The sequence below is a fragment of the Pangasianodon hypophthalmus genome, chromosome 14 (assembly GCF_027358585.1).
Source record: "Pangasianodon hypophthalmus isolate fPanHyp1 chromosome 14, fPanHyp1.pri, whole genome shotgun sequence".
NCBI classification, from domain to species: Eukaryota; Metazoa; Chordata; class Actinopteri; order Siluriformes; family Pangasiidae; genus Pangasianodon; species Pangasianodon hypophthalmus.
Window position 1 is genome coordinate 23,013,335 of NC_069723.1, and position 22,628 is coordinate 23,035,962.

The window sequence follows — 22,628 nt, forward strand, 5'->3', positions numbered from 1 at the left end:
ACACAGCATGGAGACGAAGTTCATATAAATGGATATGAGCAATAGGCGACTAAACACGGCAAGTAAAAGCATTTTTCCAGAGCAAGAGGCAGCGTATGCCTGCGAACTCACTGACGTGTCTATCTGAACAGAACTAAAATTATCAGTCAGTGGCAAAGAGAAAAAGAAGCAGATCTGATATTCCCTCAGGGGAAGAGGAAGGGAAAAAAACAACAAAATGGCTGATTTTATTCAAATTGTCTTTCTCTCTGTCGCATCATGTTGTATGTGGATTATGTATAATCCGTTGTTTTATCATTTTCTCAACCAGAGTACCAAATCAATTATACTAGGAGGAGTCTCAGATTAGAGACCAAAAAAAAAAAAAAACCACTAAGAATTTTTGAATTTTAAAATAAATATTAGGCAAAATATCTAACAGCGAATACTCAGAGCATGTATTTAATTAACTCTTGTAAGAGCTACCCCAAGTCAACGGAGGTTTATCAGGGGAAACTCGTGGCCTAGTGTCTGAAATGCTCCTGTACACAGCCGTACCTCCAGTTGCTCGTCTCCTGGCTGGAAGGCTCCTACGGTGTTGAGGCTAATTTCTGCAGGATTCCTGCGGCTCCCAGAGACTCCTTCACCTCTCCTCCGGCCTCCAGAACCTCGTGATGACATGGAGCTGGAGGAGCTCGGCTCTCTCTCACCCCGGGGATTGTGGACGCCTGGGAAAGAGGGTCGACTGTAGGGCACAATGTCCTCTGAAGCACAACGGACATGAAGAGCACACACGAGTCTACATTAACAACTGAAACTATTCACAGTCAGTGTAACTCAAATGGTAATGCTTTCTGTTTTCAGTCTCTTTAACATTCTTTAATGAGTTTATACTGCTCTAATACACTCAAGGGTTTAGTGCAAAGGTTTTTTATACCTTTACATTTAATTAATGACACCAACAAGACATTTCCTGCTCTTTGTTGTAGATTTTTATAACATTTTTCTTCAACTCTTAGCTTGTGGATTTCTGAATTATGTTCTAATATGTTTTTGTTTCTTTAGTTAGAACTCATGTAGAGACTAGTATGACACAGTCAAATGACACACATTACACACACATTATACACACAGCTCTCACTGAGCACTTTATTAGGAACACTATACTAATACTGGTAGCTTTGGTTATGCTTTCCGTTATTTAACACGTGTGTGTAATGATTGTTTACAAAATTGTTTTTCACAGATGTTATGCATATGTCTTTTGGTGTTGACAAATTCCTGAGGTCACTTTGTGATACATAACAGTAACTCTGCTTAAATTAAGCCACATCATAACACCTTGTCTTTGATTATTTTCCTATAACACCGTGGTCTGTTCTGATTATTCCATCTATATTTATTCTAGGGGGAAAAAAAAAAACCTTGGAAGGGCTTTAAAGTGGATTCGTAGTACCTGGGTCCTGGCGTCCTGCGCTTGGCTCTGGTTTGCTGGCTTTCCCTGCTCTCTGAGCCCTCTGTCTTTCTTGAGCCTCTCGACGCTCTGACGAGCTGGTTCTTGTGTCCGAGGCGTCTCTGAGTTTCTTGTCTCTCTTGTCCCTGCTCTCAGCTGAGCTGGACCTTCTTCCTGTCTCTGCCGCTGCCTTGGCTGGGTGAGTTGGGGACTTGAGCATGGCTGGAGGTGGGATGGGTGGCGGAGGAAGGTCTGTGTGAGGGGAGAAATCTCATTTTTAGCAAGTATAGAGTATTTATTTGAAGTATTCATGTGCTACCTTGTCCTGCAAACAAACTCTTGGCACATCTATGAAAGAGGTTTTGCCCTTCACGGCCAGAGTGACAGCGCGCTAATTTGACACCGGCACTCATTTGTCTAGCACCTGCTAGGTGTGAGAGAAGCCGAGCTGTGTCTCCTGACGCCAGCTGCACACTGAAAGTCCTTTCTACAGTCCTTTCCACATGCAGCCTGGCAAACCATAAAATCCTGCTGGCAAGGACTGGTCATTAGCGTTCGTAGCAGCAAGTTCTGTTCGATTGCCAAATTTCTATTCTCTCCAGTGCATAAAAATCAAAGATTTTCCCTGAATGCCCTCGAAGTTTAATACAAAACAGCAAGCCTTCTATGTTTATTCACGACCCCGAGGACATCATTTAATCCTACAGCAAAGGACAGAGCAGAGGACTACAGTTCTCTCGGCAGTGAACAAGGAAAGGAGGTGCCACATTGGCATTTTCATCTTAATGTGTTTGTAAACAGATCTGTACCAAATTGATTGAGCCCCCACCGAGAAGAAGGCGGGTTGAATAGCCACGTAATGTGCGATTGTTCCCACCTGTGTATTATTACCGGCAGCTTAGGCTACTGGCTGAGGTCTACAATTGCTTTGATAGCTTTAGGACTGCAATTCCCACGAACAGTTTTGCACTCAAGTCTCCATCAGTGAACAGTTGATAACTTGAACAAAATAGACTTCATGTGTAAAGTATAATGAACTTTTTTGTTACACAATTGCACTTTTTGACCATATAGTATACAGATATGGAAGGGATTTATTTATAATCGCACTAGCCGTGTCACCCAGATGAGGATGGGTTTCCTTTTGAGTCTGGTTCCTCTCAAGGTTTTTTCGTCACATCGTCTCACAGAGTTTTTCCTTGCCACCGTCGCCTCTGGCTTGCTCATTAGGGATAAATTCATAAATTTAAAATTTATATTCTGAATGTAAGCTATTTCTGTGAAGCTGCTTTATGACAATGTCCATTGTTAAAAGCCTTATACAAATTGAATTGAATTGAGCCTGCTTATGTGTGTTTCCCTTTCAGCAGTCACTGTGAGCCAGATACAGATGAAGCCGACAGAGTCCACACAACACACTCGCCTTGAACACTTGAACATAACTTGAAAATAACAAGCCGTGAGAGGCTTTGAGCTTTGAGGTATTATGTTTGTTTGAGTGTATTTATTAATTGGAAGAAGTGTGCACTTAAAAAAAAAAACACTTGCTGTAGAAATAAATAAATAAACAAACAAACAGAAGCACAATGCACTGGGGAAAAACACAACAAAAAAACACTCCTGTCTTCCTAGTCCTCTTTCACACAAGCCTACAAATATAGTATATTACAGCTCACCTCTGGAGTGTGATGGGACGAAGTAAGCATACCACTCTAAGTGTTTCGACCTTCTTAATGCACGGTATGAATATGTGAAAATCTGTAAACGTTCCTTTTTTTGCTCCAAAAAAACCACAAAGGCTAACCCCTTAGCATTTTTAGGTGAAAAATTTGACGCTCTCAGATCTTTACCATTTTTTTTGTTGAGAAATTTGATGCTCTGAGATCTTCACTGAATTCACCCTGTGTGTTAAAGCGGTCAAGTGTGAGTTTCATCCTATCACACTCCAAAGCTGAGATACAGTATAGTACAGTACAATATGGAAATGTGATGCTTAGCTCTCAGCTCTGGAGAGTGATGGGACGAAATGAAGTGCACTACTGTGTTTGTCTTGACCTTCTTAATGCACAGTATGAATTTAGTGAAAATCTGTGGACGGTCATTTTTCTGCCCAATAAAACACAAAGGCTAACCCCTTACCATTTTTTAAGGTGAAAAATTCGACATTCTCAGATCTACACCAAATTCACCCCGTGTGTTACAGTTGCCAAGAGTAACACAGCAGTGCACTTAGTTTCATCCTGTCACACTCCATTTCTGAGATACAGTATAGCGTAGTATATAGTATACTGTAACAGTATGGAAATGAGTTGCTTAGATCTCAGCTCTGGAGCATCGTAGAAAGAAACGAAGTGTAGTAATATGTTCATCTTGAACTTCCTAACGCACGGTGTGAATTTGGTGAAAATCAAAGTCTGTGTCAAATTTTTCACCTTAAAAAACACAAATACCATTTTTTAGGTGAAAAATTCAGTGTTCTCAGATCTTCACCAAATTCACCCTGTGCATTAAGGTGGTCAAGAGTAACACAGCAGTGCACTTAGTTTCATCCTGTCACACTCCAAAGCTGAGAAACAGCATAGTGCAGTACAGTATAGTATAATAAAATATAGTAGTATCGTATGGAAATGTGACGCTTAGATCTCAGCTCTGCAGAGTGACAGGACGAAACTAAGTGCACTGCTGTGTTTGCCTTGAACTTCCTAACGCACTGTGTGAATTTCATGAAAATCAAAGTACGTCAAATTTTTCGCCCAAAAAAACACAAAGGCTAACCCCTTACCATTTTTTGGGTGGAAAATATGACGCGAGTGCGTTTAGTTTCATCCTGTCCCACTCCAAAGCTGAGGTACAGTATAATATGGCGGCAGTGGGGGAGTGGTCGAGCGTTGGTTGTGGGCGGGTTAAACAGGCAGGTAACGTGTGATTGTTCCCACCTGTGTGTTATTACCAGCAGCCTACTTCTGTGTGTGTTTCCCTTTCAGTAGTCGCTGTGAGCCAGCGAGAGACAGAGCTGAGACAACACACTCTCCATGAACAGAAATGTGAACTTGAACATAATGAGACATGAGCAGTCTGGAGCTTTGAGTTCCTTTGATAATTGGAGGAAATGTGTGCTGAAACAAGAAAAAAAAATAAATAAAAAATAATAATAATAATAATAAAAAGTAAATAAATAAATAAATAAATAAAAGGAAGCATGAAGCTCTGTTTAAAAAACAAAACAAAAAAAACCTGTGTCCTGAGTTTTCATTCACCCACACACACCTACAAATATAGTACTGCATAACAGAGTACATAAAATAGGTATATTTTAGTAAAGTACAGTACTGTGTAGTATATATAGTATATATGGATATGTGATAATCAGCTCTGCAGAGAAATGAAGTGCACTACAGTGTTTGTCTTGACCTTCCTGATGCACATTGTGAATTTGGTGAAAATCAATGAACGTTCATTTTTTTGCCCAATAAAACACAAAGGCTAACCCCTTACCATTTTTAAAGTGGTCAAGAGTAACACAGCAGTGCATTTAGTTTCATCCTGTCACGCTCCAAAGCTGAGGTACAGTATAGTAAAATATGGTTGTAATATAGTATGGAAATGCGATGCTTAGATCTCGGCTCTTGCGTGTGATGGGATGAACTACCACTGTATGCGTGGTATATGACCTAACACAAAAACACAAAGGCTAACCTCTTACCATTTTTAAGGTGAAAAATTCGACATTCTCAGATCTACACCAAATTCACCCTGTATGTTACAGTTGCCAAGAGTAACACAGCAGTGCACTTAGTTTCACCCTGTCCCACTCCATTACTGAGATACAGTATAGTATAATGCAATATAGTGTAGTATAGTATGGATCTGTGACGCTTAGATCTCAGCTCTGCAGAGTGACAGGACGAAACTAAGTGCACTGCTGTGTTCGTCTTGACCTTCCTAATGTACATTGTGAATTTAGTAAAAATCAAAGTACGTCAAATTTTTCACCCAAAAAAACACAAAGGCTAACCTCTTACCATTTTTTGGGTGGAAAATATGACGCTCTCAGATCTTCACTAAATTCACCCTGTACATTAAGGTGGTCAAGAGTAACACAACAGTGTGTTTAGTTTCATCCTGTCACACTCCAAAGCTGAGGTACAGTATAATATGGCGGCAGTGGGGGAGTGGTCGAGCGTTGGTTGTGGGCGGAGAGAGAAGGCGGGTTAAACAGGCAGGTAACGTGTGATTGTTCCCACCTGTGTGTTATTACCAGCAGCCTACTTCTGTGTGTTTCCCTTTCAGTAGTCGCTGTGAGCCAGCGAGAGACGGAGCTGAGACAACACACTCTCCATGAACAGAAATGTGAACTTGAACATAATGAGACATGAGCAGTCTGGTGCTTTGATTTTTTTTTTTTTTGATAATTGGAGGAAATGTGTGCTGAAAAGTGCTCACAAGAGAAACAAGAAAAATAAATAAATAAAAGGAAGCATGATGCTCTGTTTAAAAAACACAAAAAAAACTGCGTCCTGAGTTTTCATTCACCCACACACACCTACAAATATAGTACAGCATAACAGAGTACATAAAATAGGTATATTTTAGTAAAGTACAGTACTGTGTAGTATATAGTATGGAAATGTGATGCTTAGATCTCAGTTCTGCAGAGTGACAGGACGAAACCAAGTGCACTACTGTGTTTGCCTTGAACTTCCTAACGCACTGTGTGAATTTGGGGAAAATCTGTGAACATTCCTTTTTTTCACCCAAAAAACAAAGGCTTACCATTTTTAAGGTGGTCATGAGTAACACAGCAGTGTGTTTAGTTTCATCCTGTCACACTCCAAAGCTGAGGTACAGTATAATATTGCGGCAGCGGGGGAGTGGTCGAGCGTTGGTTGTGGGCGGAAGCATGAATAATAAAATAAAAGGAAAATAAGTAAAAATAAAAAGAATAAAAGTTTTCATTCACCCACACACCTACAAATATACTACAAATATAGTGCAGCATAACAGAGTACATAAAATAGATATATTTTAGTGAGGTACAGTACTGTGTAGTATATAGTATGGAAATGTGATGCTTAGATCTCAGCTCTGCAGAGTGACAGGACGAAACTAAGTGCACTGCTGTGTCTGTCTTGAACTTCCTAACACACAGTGTGAATTTGGGGAAAATCAACGAACGTCAAATGTTTCACCCAAAAACAAAAAAAAAAAACACAAAGGCTAACCTCTTACCATTTTTAAAGTGAAAAATTTTACTCTCTCAGATCTTTACCAAATTCACCCTGTACGTTATGGTGGTCAAGCCTCACATAGAAGTGTATTTAGTTTCATCCTGTCACACTCCAAAGCTGAGAAATAATATAGTACGGTACAGTAGAGTACAATATAGTGTAATATAGTATGGAAATGTAATGCTTAAATCTCAGCTCTGCAGAGTGACAGGAAGAAACTAAGTGCACTACTGTGTCTGTCTTGAACTTCCTCACACACAGTGTGAATTTAGTGAAACTCTGTGAACACTCATTTTTTCGCCCAAAAAAACACAAAGGCTAACCTCTTACCATTTTTTGGGTGGAAAATATGACGCTCTCAGATCTTCACCAAATTCACCCTGTATGTTATGGGGGTCAAACCTCACATAGAAGTGTATTTAGTTTCATCCTATCACACTCCAAAGCTGAGAAATAATATAGTACAGTACAGTAGAGTACAATATAGTATGGAAATGTGATGCTTACTGTTTCTCAACACTAAAATATATGTGAACTTGAACATAATGAGACAGGAGCAGTCTGGAGCTTTGATTTTTTTTTGTTTGAGTTCATTTAATAATTGGAGGGAATGTGTGCTGAAAAGTGCTCACAGGAGAAACAAGAAAAATAAATAAGAAGCATGAAGCTCTGTTTAAAAAAAAAAAAAATCCCCCGTGTCCTGAGTTTTCATTCACCCACACACACCTACAAATATAGTGCAGCATAACAGAAAACATAAAATAGGTATATTTTAGTAAAGTACTGTGTAGTATAGTAAGGATATGTGATGCTTAGATCTCAGCTCTGCAGAGTGACAGGACGAAACTAAGCGCACTGCTGTGTTTGTCTTGAACTTCCTAAGGCACGGTGTGAATTTGGGGAAAATCTGTGAACACTTTTTTTTCCACCCAAAAAAACACAAAGGCTAACCTCTTACCATTTTTTGGGTGGAAAATATGACGCTCTCAGATCTTCACTAAATTCACCCTGTGCGTTAAGGTGGTCAAGAGTAACACAACAGTGCGTTTAGTTTCATCCTGTCACACTCCAAAGCTGAGGTACAGTATAATATGGCGGCAGTGGGGGAGTGGTCGAGCGTTGGTTGTGGGCGGGTTAAACAGGCAGGTAACGTGTGATTGTTCCCACCTGTGTGTTATTACCAGCAGCCTACTTCTGTGTGTTTCCCTTTCAGTAGTCGCTGTGAGCCAGCGAGAGACGGAGCTGAGACAACACGCTCTCCAAGAACAGAAATGTGAACTTGAACATAATGAGACAGGAGAAGTCTCGTGCTTTGATTTTTTTTGTTTGAGTTCATTTAATAATTGGAGGAAATATGTGCTGAAAAGTGCTAACCCCTTAGCATTTTTTAGGTGAAAAATTTGACGCTCCAGATCTTTACCATTTTTTTTGTTGAAAAATTTGATGCTCTGAGATCTTCACTGAATTCACCCTGTGTGTTAAAGCGGTCAAGTGTGAGTTTCATCCTATCACACTCCAAAGCTGAGATACAGTATAGTACAGTACAATATGGAAATGTGATGCTTAGCTCTCAGCTCTGGAGAGTGATGGGACGAAATGAAGTGCACTACTGTGTTTGTCTTGACCTTCTTAATGCACAGTATGAATTTAGTGAAAATCTGTGGACGGTCATTTTTCTGCCCAATAAAACACAAAGACTAACCCCTTACCATTTTTTAAGGTGAAAAATTCGACATTCTCAGATCTACACCAAATTCACCCCGTGTGTTACAGTTGCCAAGAGTAACACAGCAGTGCACTTAGTTTCATCCTGTCACACTCCATTTCTGAGATACAGTATAGCGTAGTATATAGTATACTGTAACAGTATGGAAATGAGTTGCTTAGATCTCAGCTCTGGAGCATCGTAGAAAGAAACGAAGTGTAGTAATGTGTTCATCTTGAAGTTCCTAACGCACGGTGTGAATTTGGTGAAAATCAAAGTCTGTGTCAAATTTTTCACCTTAAAAAACACAAAGGCCCTTACCATTTTTTAGGTGAAAAATTCAGCGTTCTCAGATCTTCACCAAATTCACCCTGTGCATTAAGGTGGTCAAGAGTAACACAGCAGTGCACTTAGTTTCATCCTATCACACTCCAAAGCTGAGAAACAGCATAGTGCAGTACAGTATAGTATAATAAAATATAGTAGTATCGTATGGAAATGTGACGCTCAGATCTCAGCTCTGCAGAGTGACAGGACGAAACTAAGTGCACTGCTGTGTTTGCCTTGAACTTCCTAACGCACGGTGTGAATTTCATGAAAATCAAAGTACGTCAAATTTTTCGCCCAAAAAAACACAAAGGCTAACCCCTTACCATTTTTTGGGTGGAAAATATGACGCGAGTGCGTTTAGTTTCATCCTGTCCCACTCCAAAGCTGAGGTACAGTATAATATGGCGGCAGTGGGGGAGTGGTCGAGCGTTGGTTGTGGGCGGGTTAAACAGGCAGGTAACGTGTGATTGTTCCCACCTGTGTGTTATTACCAGCAGCCTACTTCTGTGTGTGTTTCCCTTTCAGTAGTCGCTGTGAGCCAGCGAGAGACAGAGCTGAGACAACACACTCTCCATGAACAGAAATGTGAACTTGAACATAATGAGACAGGAGCAGTCTGGAGCTTTGAGTTCCTTTGATAATTGGAGGAAATGTGTGCTGAAACAAGAAAAAAAAAAATAAAATAAATAATAATAATAAATAAATAAATAAAAGGAAGCATGAAGCTCTGTTTAAAAAACAAACAAAAAAAAACCTGTGTCCTGAGTTTTCATTCACCCACACACACCTACAAATATAGTACTGCATAACAGAGTACATAAAATAGGTATATTTTAGTACAGTACAGTACTGTGTAGTATATAGTATATATGGATATGTGATAATCAGCTCTGCAGAGAAATGAAGTGCACTACAGTGTTTGTCTTGACCTTCCTGATGCACATTGTGAATTTGGTGAAAATCAATGAACGTTCATTTTTTTGCCCAATAAAACACAAAGGCTAACCCCTTACCATTTTTAAAGTGGTCAAGAGTAACACAGCAGTGCATTTAGTTTCATCCTGTCACGCTCCAAAGCTGAGGTACAGTATAGTAAAATATGGTTGTAATATAGTATGGAAATGCGATGCTTAGATCTCGGCTCTTGCGTGTGATGGGATGAACTACCACTGTATGCGTGGTATATGACCTAACACAAAAACACAAAGGCTAACCTCTTACCATTTTTAAGGTGAAAAATTCGACATTCTCAGATCTACACCAAATTCACCCTGTATGTTACAGTTGCCAAGAGTAACACAGCAGTGCACTTAGTTTCACCCTGTCCCACTCCATTACTGAGATACAGTATAGTATAATGCAATATAGTGTAGTATAGTATGGATCTGTGACGCTTAGATCTCAGCTCTGCAGAGTGACAGGACGAAACTAAGTGCACTGCTGTGTTCGTCTTGACCTTCCTAATGTACATTGTGAATTTAGTAAAAATCAAAGTACGTCAAATTTTTCACCCAAAAAAACACAAAGGCTAACCTCTTACCATTTTTTGGGTGGAAAATATGATGCTCTCAGATCTTCACTAAATTCACCCTGTACATTAAGGTGGTCAAGAGTAACACAACAGTGTGTTTAGTTTCATCCTGTCACACTCCAAAGCTGAGGTACAGTATAATATGGCGGCAGTGGGGGAGTGGTCGAGCATTGGTTGTGGGCGGAGAGAGAAGGCGGGTTAAACAGGCAGGTAACGTGATTGTTCCCACCTGTATGTTATTACCAGCAGCCTACTTCTGTGTGTTTCCCTTTCAGTAGTCGCTGTGAGCCAGCGAGAGACGGAGCTGAGACAACACACTCTCCATGAACAGAAATGTGAACTTGAACATAATGAGACAGGAGCAGTCTGGTGCTTTGATTTTTTTTTTTTTGATAATTGGAGGAAATGTGTGCTGAAAAGTGCTCACAAGAGAAACAAGAAAAATAAATAAATAAAAGGAAGCATGATGCTCTGTTTAAAAAACAAAAAAAAAACTGCATCCTGAGTTTTCATTCACCCACACACCTACAAATATACTACAAATATAGTGCAGCATAACAGAGTACATAAAATAGATATATTTTAGTGAGGTACAGTACTGTGTAGTATATAGTATGGAAATGTGATGCTTAGATCTCAGCTCTGCAGAGTGACAGGATCAAACTAAGTGCACTGCTGTGTCTGTCTTGAACTTCCTAACACAGTGTGAATTTAGTGAAAATCTGTGAACATTCATTTTTTTCGCCCAAAAAAACACAAAGACTAACCTCTTACCATTTTTAAAGTGAAAAATTTGACTCTCTCAGATCTTCACCAAATTCACCCTGTACGTTATGGGGGTCAAACCTCACATAGAAGTGCACTTAGTTTCATCCTGTCACACTCCAAAGCTGAGAAATAATATAGTACAGTACATTACAGTACAATATAGTGTAATATAGTATGGAAATGTGATGCTTAGATCTCAGCTCTGCAGAGTGACAGGAAGAAACTAAGTGCACTGCTGTGTCTGTCTTGAACTTCCTCATACACAGTGTGAATTTGGGGAAAATCAAAGTACGTCAAATTTTTCACCCAATAAAACACAAAGGCTAACCCCTTACCATTTTTTGGGTGAAAGAATTTGACATTCTCAGATCTTTGCCAAATTCAACCTATGCGTTAAGGTGGTCAAGAGTAACACAGCAGTGCGTTTAGTTTCATCCTGTCACACTCCAAAGCTGAGGTACAGTATAATATTGCGGCAGCGGGGGAGTGGTCGAGCGTTGGTTGTGGGCGGAGAGAGAAGGCGGGTTAAACAGGCAGGTAACGTGTGATTGTTCCCACCTGTGTGTTATTACCAGCAGCCTACTTCTGTGTGTTAAATAAATAAATAAATAAATAAATGGAAGCATGCAGCTCTGTTTAAATAAATAAATAAATAAGTCCTCCTTCACCCACACACACACCTACAAATATACTACAAATATAGTACAGCATAACAGAGTATATAAAATAGAAGAAGTACAGTACTGTGTAATATAGTGTGGAAATGGGTTGCTTAGATCCCAGCTCTTCAGCATGACAGGCTGACAGTAAGTGTGTGTTTTGATCTTTCTAATGCATAGTGTGAATTTAGTGAAAATCAGAGAATGTTTTTTTTTTTTCCCAAAAATGTGACGATCTCAGATCTTCAACAAATTCACACTGTGCCTTATCTTCCTAATGCATGGTGTGAATTTGGTGTAAGTTGGAGAACATTACGTTTTTTAAAGATTTACTCTGAATGTTTTTGTCGTTTAATATACACAGCAAGTCTTGTAAACCATGTTTATTCATGACCCTGAGGACACTGTTTAAATCGTACGGCAGGCTCCTGTCGATAGTGAAAGAGGAAAGCGGATGCCACATTGGCATTTTTTTCTTAATGTGTTTGTATGCAGGCTCTGGATCGATGCTAGTCTAAGAGACAGAGTGCAGTGGGCAGGAGGTGACGGGAGACTGCACGGTTTATGAGGGGTCTCTGCTTTATAGAACACCTCCTGGATCTTTAATCTCGTTCCTGTGAAACCATCGCACATGAAACGCTTTCCATGGTTCCTTTTAAAGATGCGATTCAACGAGATACAACATCTTACAAAATGCTCTTTTTGTCCAGTTTTCCAACACTGGAGTAGTGGTTTTTTTTTTAAAAAAAAAAAACATCATCCATGTGCCATCAGACCTAATGTTAACAAAAATTCTTCCCTCTACAAATGTAGCTCCATCCCTGAAAGGACAAATTATACCGATTTACATCTTTGTATCTTTCATTCTACAAATTCACAAGCAATTATTATATAACGTTTCTCACAAAGCACGCATTCTTCATACCTCCTTCACTTTACTGCATACAAAATCATTATTATGATTAGAGTGATCATGGCTATGGTGTAATGAATCAAGTTCAGTGTGAAGGGAGGTGTGTGTGTGTGTGTGTGTGTGTGTGTGTGGGCTGAAGAATAAAGTGCAGGGGAACTTCAGGAGCAGGAGATAATAAGCTCGGTGTTGCTCAAAGCACTGAGCAAACAAGAACAAAATTAACAGAAGGTGGAGTGTGTGTGCGTGTGTGTGTGTGTGTGTGTGTGTGAGGAATGCTGCTGCAGGAACAGTATGTCAGTGAGTTTCGATTTTTAGAGCTTAGGCTGTCAAAACAAATCCACAAAGGTTTAACATGTGATGCTCCATGTTTAATTGCTTAATGCAAGTTCAGTTTAAACTGTATGTAAGTTTGCATATCATTTATGGCAAATCCGCATCAATTTATTAAGTTGTCATGCTGTTGTAGTAAAATATAGTGGTGTGATGGAGCAGAGTCACTGTTACCAGCCCAGAGTTGATTATTTTCCTATAGCAGCATGTCCAGAAGTGTTTTATTCCTCTTATACCACAGCAATTTGCCAACAGTTACAATTTGTTTATTTTATTTTACAATTTACTTTATTTATTAAGGAATGACACATTGTCATTTCTTTCCAAATGATATATCCACAAAACATGTTCGTTACAAGTAAGTTAGCTATAAACAATTTCTCTTGAAGTTAATAAAACGTAAAAATGCAGCTTGCCATGTTACTGAGAAACCGCACCGTGTAAACTCCTCTGTCCTGAAGACTTCCCTACTGACTGTTACAAAGCGCTGACACTGGAGACTCCTTCCATGAATGTTAAATAAATGTCTCCTTACAGAAAACTTCACCATACCAACGACTAGACGTTTCATTTCGTTTTTATGTAAATCGTTACTATAGAAATGCCAAGGCATTAGAATGAACGCATTAATACGACCCTGTTGTTAGACTGACAGTCAGAACTACTATCAGATTTGCTGTTGTGGAAAATGAATCAGCACCTTGTGCCCAATCAGAATCGAGAAATAAGCACTGTAGCGGTGTATGAGCCCTACTATGGTACAAATGCAGTGTGATTTTCCTCTATCATATGGCTCACTGGTGGAATTAATGCACTGAAGATGCATGCAATGTGAATTTCTGTCATTTCTGTTAAAACTGAATTATCAAACAGCAGAGATGCAGCTGCGGCGTGACGAGGCTCTTCAACCATTCAGAGGCAAGAAATAGAGACGGGAGAGGAGAAAAGATGAGCGGGGGGTGTGCTGGAGGGATGGAGGGATGAAGAGATTACAGCAGAGGGAGGAGGGAGGGGGAGTAGCTGATCTGAGACATCAGACCAGGGTCTGTGTGTGTCTGATATTAAATCTCCATGTCAACACACAAGGACAAGTGACTCAATGATGAAGCCTAGCAGCTGACTGTGTGTGTGTGTGTGTGTGCGCGTGTGTGTATGTGTGCACACACACAATGACCTTTCTGATGGCCCCAGAGAAGAAGCAGACGAAATCCAGCCAGCAGATTGCACGAATACCCTGTGTTTACCTCACTGCAGGGCACAGTGTGTGTGTGTGTGTGTGTGTGTGTGTGTGTGTACACACTCAAATAGGAGGGGTTTGTGGGGGCACTTAAAGGTAAGCAGCACCACCTGGGGCAGTTTTATTAGTGTGGGAGGAAGGAAGGCATCCCTAAGGATGGTGCAGGAGTCTGTATCTGCCTCGGGAGACAGTCACTCATCCTGCTCTTTCTGTCCTAATGTGGATGGCCCGTTATTGTAGTGTACGTGTGTCCATGCAAGTTCGCCAGCCTGTTTGTCATTTCACGCGTCTTTTTACCCACTTGTAGGAAACGCAAATTGTGAAAGAACGTGCCTTCTTTTCATGGCCACTGTTTAAACCAGGACAGAGCTAAATAAAATGTTCCATCACACCCCTGATTGATTAATACTAAGTAGATTGATCACTCGGTATCAATACTGGTATCTACGAGTACCAAGAAACATGGACTCCATGGGAAAAAAATGGTATCAATGCATCCCTTGTGATCTAGCAATCCAGCGCCTTTGGGACCAAAGATGGCTGATAGAGTTCTGGCAGTGTCTGAAATTCTGGACTAAATGCAATCGCTGTGACAATCCGTGTCAGAAAAGTCACCCATAGCGGAATGTTGTCGCTTTACTGCATTAAAGGACTATCGTAAGAAAACCTTAATCATATAATCTGCACATCAACAGCCTCAACAACATAGACTCACAAAAACATACCTTGAGCTCTGCTATCATTTAGAACTACTAAATTAGTAGTGCCTTATGAATACATACCATCTGTGTAAGCCTCTCTTCGCTGGAAGTGTCCAGCTGCTTGCTGTTTCTGTTTCTTTGGAGGTCTTTTCTGCACCACAGCTGCACTCATATTACTATCTGTAGAAAAGGGACTTGCTGGACGGTGGCCTGAAGGCAGGTTTTGGTATTTCCGTGCTGCAAAATATCCAGCTAATTAGGCAAAGGCATCAGGAAAGATACATCTTGTTACTTTCATGATAATATGGAAAATCGGGTAAGCATATGTCCCTCACCTCCTGGCCCGGTATAGTGTGGTGGCCCTTTCCCAGAATGCTTTGCGACGCGGAGGCCGGCATACTCGGCGGCGGCGGCCACGGCCTGTGCAAAGTCAGCATCGGTGAAGAAGGAACCATCGGATGAGCTGATGATGCTGGAGCGTCCCGATGACCCGCTGTCCTCCTCAGACGCAGAGCCCCAGCCGTTGATCATGGAGCCAGTGACGGAGCTGTCCAGCTCACACGTGCTGGACGCCGGCGTCTGATCCAGCCCACGCAGCGTCAGCCTCGGATGCACCCCGTGCTGATGTGTAGGGACGAGCGCGTGAGGGTATCGCTGGTGGACCAGTGGCACTTCTGCATCTGTCTCGTCTGCTTCTTCCTCGTCCTCCATGCCGTCCGTGTCCAGACCCAGGGGGCCGGAGATGTAGCCGTACGTGTGAGACGGGGAGACAGGCCGTGGTGGTGGAGGAGGGCTAACCAACTGTCGTCTGGGGAAAAGACAAACAATAGGTTGACATAAAATGGCAAAAAAGTAGTAGGTGTACTCATTTATCTGCAATAAGAGCTCACCTGCGCTCGTGTAGGTTCTCTGAGTTCTCCATGAGCATGGGCTGCATCTCTTCGTGTGGGGACGGTGTGAGGGTGGCAGTGGACTGGTGGCTGTAGGACACAGCGGCAGGAGAGGAGGCGGTGCCTCGGACCGGAGGAGTAGGGCCGCGTTCCATATCTGCTTCCTCCTCCAACTCATCAGGCTGTAGGTACATGCGGGACGGAGGGACTGGGCACTGGAGCTCAGCCTCGTAGCTAAACACCACATCACAGAGACACAGGGTTTTTTTCCCCCCACTAACAGTCGGGGGAATGTGTAGTGTGTGTGTGTGTGTGTGTGTGTGGTGTTTATATAGACCCCACCTGTCATCCATTGAGATGCCGTAGTCCTGACATGGCGGTGGGCTGACGGGTGGAGGAGGCAGCAGGTCAGCCCAGTTCATTGCGCTCTGCTTGGGCACTTTAGGTGCTCGCCCCCCTTTCTTCTGCCCCTGACTCCCTGTTTTGACAAACACACAGAACGCACGCGTTATACACGTGCAGCCTCCCATCAGCGCTATCAATATCCATCTCACTGCAAAAGTCATAAATCATTTTCTGGCAAATTAAAACGCATTACTAAACACAGGCTCGTTTTTTTTTTTTTTTTCCTCCCCAGAGCTTGATGTGCGTATGACAATTTTACACTCCGACACTAATGGCAGCACCTCAATAATTTATACAGTGTAAAACGCACAAGCACATTATGCCTCTATTTGTAATTAACGCCTGCTGCACCAAAAAAAGAAGCCGTTTTTCAAAGCTAATACTCTCTGTGGCCTAGTGTTAGACGTAGGAAGAGGGAAAAGAAAAAAAAAAGAAACACATTAGGGCCCAATTAACAACAAAGCATTAGGATTCAGAGCCAATGAGCTGTGAGGCCTCCATATACCAAAGTCTTTGCTTTAATTACCTGAACCATGGATACAATATAAAAATAGATAGGACGCATTATCCTGGCAGCCTTGCGTGCGCTGAAGAATGGCCGCCATTTGTCCTTGTCGTACAACAAACACCGCTTCTCTGACAACATTATCCCCCCGTTTTATGAACGTAGATGAAAGCCAGGGTAATTAATGACTTCGAGAGGGGAGAAAACCCCAAAACGAAGCATGTGACAGAGCGCAATCTGGCCTGTGAGGTCCTGAGGGAGAATGAGATTAGCACTGAAGCTTAAACAGTGTGCAGGTAACTGAGATGCTACAGATCTGCAAGTGCACACCTGATAGAGCAAAAAAAAAAAAAAAAAAAAACAACTCTCAATAGCTCCCTATTCATTTTGTTCAGACCTTAATGCTTTTCTTTTGTCTCCTGGAATTCTGTAAGCCATCCAGGAAAAGCAATTTCAAGGTGTCAAGTGCTGAATATGATTTATTACTCTTTAGGAGATGCTGCGTTTGAAATGGGACTTAAAGGGCAGTGTGATGAAAAGTAATAATAATAATGGAACTAATAATTAAAATTTAAAACGTGTAAAACGTGCTAGACTGATAACTTAAAGATTTCTAATTTCCTTTCCTGGAACGATTAGCATCTTAGGCTGCATCTGCTTAACTGGGCTGTACATTCAAACAGAGAATGCTTGGAATAAATGTTAGATGACAGAATTACATGTCTAGACACATAGCCGGGGGTCCTTGATTTGTATATTGTATATTTTTTAGTGTTTGTAACACAATGTAGAAATGTAAGAAATGTAGAAATGTAAGAAAAATATCATATCACGATACTTAAAGACATTTCTGCAATGTACAATATGTATCACAGTACACGTGTTTGCTAACAAACTGCCAGCAAAACTGCCAGTTTGATGATACTTTTATTGAATTAGGAAAAATAATAATAGTTCTATAAAAAAATTTAACATCTAATCAGCTGCTTCCAATCAGACGTTCTGTTATATGTAATTATTATAAAAATATGGACAGTACACACAACATCTCAGCAATATGTACTGTGGTATAATTTATCATGATATCGATATTATATCATCATATTGCCCGGCTCATATCTACCATCCCTTCCACTTCATTTTTATCTGAGCTGATAAGATAAACTTTTATGAATCCCTCACGGGGAAATGAAAGGGTTCAGCGGCATGATATTAAGATTATAGCGTGTGAGATGGTAGATAAATAAATATAAATAAAAATAAAAACTTTGACATGAGCCAACAGAAACATCATATATCATATATCATCGTATACTAATACAAACCTGGCTAGATAAATAAACACACCCATGGACAAACTGAAAAATCTGAGCAATTCATGAGGAAGTTAAAGCCAAATCAATAAAACTTCACAATATACACTGATGACTACGTTGCGTTTTTTAATGAGAACAGTGACGGTAGACCAAAATGCGCCATCTGCCTCAAGGTATTAGCACATGAGCCTATAAAACCAACCAAGCTCTTAAATAAACCAATGGGGGTCCATGGAGTTTTTTTTTTTTTTTTCCAGTGGAAGGAGTTCCTGAGCTGGAAGGAACCTAGCAGTTAAGTACTAGCAGGTAAGTATCTTTTCTGGAGTCACATGGGTATCGTTACAAAATTTTTACTTGCAGTTACATAGTTTATATTTGCCTTCGCTTGTGTGTGCGAATCTCTTACCGGATGTGCTGCTGCCTCGGTCGGAGCTGCTGTAGGAGCCGGCGGGATTGGGATCAGGAGCCTGGTTATACGGGATGGTGGCTGGCATGGTGCTGTCTCCGCTTCTGTAGTGGTCTGAGGCTTAGCATGAAGCATAACATAATTAGTGGCTGTGCTTACATGCAAAGATTTTGGTCAATCTGAATAAATTCATTCTGGTTGCAGATTCTGAGTGAACTGTTCGCAAAAGTAATCCAAACCATATCTGGTGACAAGTGTACCAATAGCTAACATTAGTTTTGGGTTTTTGGCAAGTATTTAATGGCTTGTTTTTGGAAGAAAAAAAAAAAATCTTAAATGATCTGTATCAGCAAATCATACACTAAGTGTTAAAGATGGTACAAACAAGAATTACTTCCAACATTTTTTATACACGTCCTCCAAATCCAACTTTGCCCTTGAATTTCTTGTTTTGTCGTTTAAAATGTCCAACTTTCCTTGCACAACTGTGAAAGGAGTAAGATTTGAAAGTGGTGATTATTCTTCCATTTAACAAATGATTAAACAGATGATACACTTCACTTGATCCCCAGTCAGGTCGAAATTTAATTCAGACTCACCTCAATGAGTTTACTTTGTTCTGATTTTGGATTATTTTGGTTTGTAGACACATATATTGACATTATTGCATTACTAACACAGCATGTCAACATCACTATGGAGGCCATGCTCAGGTTTGTGTCTAGGTTCTCCTTTTCGCTAAAACAAAGGATTCGTAAACATGTGACTATATGCAGTATGTGCAAATATATCATACGACCTGCAGGAGCAGGGTCAGAAGGTGACAGAAATAGTGCATGCTGTTAGCCCCATGCAAAATGCCCATTATCATCAAAAGCAAAAACGTTTAACTTATCCGTTCAAATTTACGTAATCTTCCATCATACAAAGACGCGTAAAACATTTTAGGTTAAATTACACCGCTGTGTTTAGATGGTAATCTCAACGCTATGACTACACCGTTGGAAAGACAGCTAATACCCCAGAGCGAGCTCATATTTTCACGACCGTGAAAAACAAATGAAGAGAAACTGTGAAAGCCAAGCCTGGATTAGTCATACATGTAACTAGAGAGGGAAAGAGAAAAAAGAAAGTAAAAGAAGGCGGAAAGTGGAAAAAAAGAAGTGATTGGCAGTAAATGAAGATGTTTGAAAGGCTGAAGAATGATTTTTTTTTTAAAAAAGATGCTCTTGACATACAGAATGTCAGGATAAGGGAGAAAAAAAATAACGGGAAAGTGACTCATCATGAACAAAGCAGTTAGTGCTCGAATGCACATATCAATCACAGATAATGAAGCTCTGGACTGACAGCATGAAGGCCTTTTGGGGAGGTCGGGTGTCTCTTTTCTGTCCCCCACCCCTCTACGCCCCTCCACCAAACTCACCCTTGTTCAGCTTGTTCTGCTCCATGATGCTGTGCTGCAGCTGTGAGGTCACTTCCTGCTGTTTCTGAGGTGTCCCTTGGCAGCCCTTCCAGTTCTGCTTCTCGTTGAGGTCAGCGCTGCCAATGTGGTTGGTGCCCAGGCTGGACTGAATGAGTTGGGTGGTGGCGTAAGGCGTGGGCTGGCCCGCAGGCCCCACCAATCGCCCGTCCTTCAGGTTGGGGCTGTTGAACGTTTTCATCTCGTTGATCTTGTTGGAGAGGTCAACGTCTCCGTAGAGGGATGAGTCCGGCACCAGGAGGTTGCTGGGTTTGCTGTCCATCTGACTGTAGTTAGCGATGCAGTCAGCTGGATGAACGGAGAGGGGAAGAGATCTGTCTAACAGGGCCTTAAGATTTCAACTTAACGTAGTAATGTGTAAGGATTTGAGTTTAGATACGAGAGGCTACTGAGATGCTAGCTAGGGTGGCGTAGCGACTAGCGGGTATTTTGGTCTACTTTAAGAATGAGAGATTTCTTGAACCAGTCAATATATGACTAATACTCGTATCGCTAACAAGAAATATCTTACGTCTGCAATGATTGGGAATTGACACTGCAGGGCTTGTTTTATACTTCTACACTTTACGTAATATACTAAAGGCATAAATCTAAAACTGTTGCACCAAGCTTTGCTGTTTGCCTAGCTGGCAACAGACATAAAGTCAGATGTTAAAACATTACCTAGTACATCACAAATGCATGTCCGGTCTGTGATATTTACACCAAGCAGACCTTTAGACAGAGGAATGATTCAGGGATTGACGTGGTCTTCTTAAAAATGACTACAGTTGCTGTAGGAGCTGATAACTCTGGTTGGTTCAAAGCATGTAAAGTCCTCTCAAAAAATTCTTAGCAATGACATGTTTAGCAATGAAAGGCTGCTTTAGATGAGACCTGTTGGTGCTGGGACAATATTTCTGAACTTCCCAGGAACCGCCAAATCATCACATCCAAAGATTTACAAACTCTGCAGCTGCTATTTAATTCTTTTCATCGTGGTGCTTTAGCTTATCCGCTTCCTTATAAGCCGTGCCAAACGCTCTATCTGAAGCTGTGCCTTTTTCAAGGAGACAGCTCTTCTCATCAAGCCGCGTGTTGCATCCCGTCCAAATCAAAACCTTCCGGAAAGGAGCAGCACTGTAAAAAAAAACCCTTCTGACAGATCCAATTTTCCCCTCGCTCATAAAATATTCAAATCCTGCCCAGGATCAGAACTCGGAGCTCAGTGGTAAATACCACACGGCTGCCGTTGGTTGGATTTTGGGATCGGCTCTCGTTTCTGTCAAGACGAGGGATACTGCAGCACTTCAAAAGTAGACGTGCGAAAAGAAGAAGGTCTTTACAAAACAAGACCTACCAAGTGGCCTTTCGGGAGATGTCTCAGAGCCAGTTAATTTCCTAAAGGTTTTAGTGCTTTAGGTGCGCCAGGCGAGAGGCTGGCAAGCTTTCACACTGTCATGCTGTGAGTGGCCATGGCATTTATCCTTCCTCCCTTTTAAAAAAGGTGATTCGGATAAAAGCTTGAGTTAGCAGTAAAACACACACCTCATAAAAGGAGCGGATTAGGCGTGCAGTGAAGCGCTTTTGCGTTTTAATGCCTGGACTAAACTGTGTCTGTGAAAACATAGCCCAGTAAATGGCGTGCTTATGCATGTGGTACAAAAAGACGACCGTTTCAGCATCATTTAACCAACGTTTGTCACCGCTGTCTAGAATTTCAGCATTTCAATTCACACCGAGAGCATTTCTAAAGCTTTTTTTTGCCACCTGTCTCATTTGAACCAACATCTAAATCCACACCAGCCTTCAAGTGAAGCCCAAGCTCCACAGACAACCGTTTAAATCACACATTTCTATATGTTGTGAATTTCACTACAAATATTAAATGTAAAATATATTATAGCGGTGTAAAGAAAAACTGCTGCGATATGGCTGCATCAATTTACAAGCTAAGATCTGGCTTCGAAATCAAATAAAAAAAATTGTTAAAACTAATACTTGCCAAAGAGTGATGCACACTCCATGGTTCACGCCCACAGGAAGAGACAGGGTGGTGGGATTAAAGAATGAGACGTCATACTTTTTATCTGTTTATAGTTACATTTAATGTTGTGGAACGTTTTCCTATAACAGCACATCCCTAAGAGTTTTTATTCCTCTTATACCACAGCAATTTACCAACAATTACAAGTATTTCTTTATTATAGTATGGACCTTGTATTTTTTTTTATCTGTTTATAGTTACATTAATGCTTTGGAACAAATTGGTTCCTGTTCTCACGTACGTTATAGCAGCGACAAACACTCGTTCCCTCACCAGCCTCTCTTTTTCTCCTCACTCTTGGAGTTGATAAGACACAAAGTGCAGCTTGTCATGTTACCGAGAAACTGCAAAGTGTAAACTCCTCTGCCCTGAAGACTTTGTCAGAAGACTTATATTTAACCGAACTGATTTTTGAGCCTGAATCAAATCAAACTGTATCGCTGATGAACCAGTTTGCAACTGATCAGTGGTAAATTGAAAGGTATTGAGCTGTCACTTGTTTCGTATCGTAATACTGTGTATTGAGATGTGTATCATATTATCAGAAAGTGGGAAATTCACACCATTAATACAGTCGGGTCCATAAGTATTTGGACTGATAGAATTTACATAATATTGCCTCGCAAAGCATCTCAAGGGAGAATCTGGTTATGTTTGTGGGTTCCAGACTTCAGGTAGTCATTGACTGCAAAGGATTTGTGTCCAAGTATTAAAAATAAACCTTATATTTATACTTATGTTAGTTTGTCCAATTACTTTTGAG

The 22,628-nt window shown here is 40.9% G+C and overlaps 1 protein-coding gene and 1 long non-coding RNA gene across 8 annotated transcripts in view; one reads left to right on the forward strand and one right to left on the reverse strand.

The window, feature by feature from the left end:
* The window catches only part of robo1 (roundabout, axon guidance receptor, homolog 1 (Drosophila)), a 291,196-nt gene that overhangs the window by 694 nt on the left and 267,874 nt on the right, over window positions 1-22,628 (reverse strand). For 5 of the 7 annotated variants that reach the window (XM_053239792.1, XM_053239793.1, XM_053239790.1 and 2 more), the window contains 8 exons: window positions 19,783-20,127; window positions 18,357-18,476; window positions 16,067-16,202; window positions 15,725-15,958; window positions 15,170-15,642; window positions 14,916-15,071; window positions 1,436-1,684; window positions 538-743 (listed from right to left, as the gene is read on the reverse strand). In XM_053239792.1, the coding sequence (XP_053095767.1) occupies window positions 538-743; window positions 1,436-1,684; window positions 14,916-15,071; window positions 15,170-15,642; window positions 15,725-15,958; window positions 16,067-16,202; window positions 18,357-18,476; window positions 19,783-20,127 (1,919 nt within the window). The remainder of the gene's footprint in view (window positions 1-537; window positions 744-1,435; window positions 1,685-14,915; window positions 15,072-15,169; window positions 15,643-15,724; window positions 15,959-16,066; window positions 16,203-18,356; window positions 18,477-19,782; window positions 20,128-22,628) is intronic. The other 2 variants (XM_053239791.1, XM_053239796.1) reach the window with 2 other exon arrangements.
* On the forward strand, window positions 718-5,710 carry LOC128320157 (uncharacterized). The gene is made up of 4 exons (XR_008303616.1): window positions 718-823; window positions 1,226-1,631; window positions 2,800-2,913; window positions 4,417-5,710. It is a non-coding gene; the product is annotated as an uncharacterized LOC128320157 (long non-coding RNA).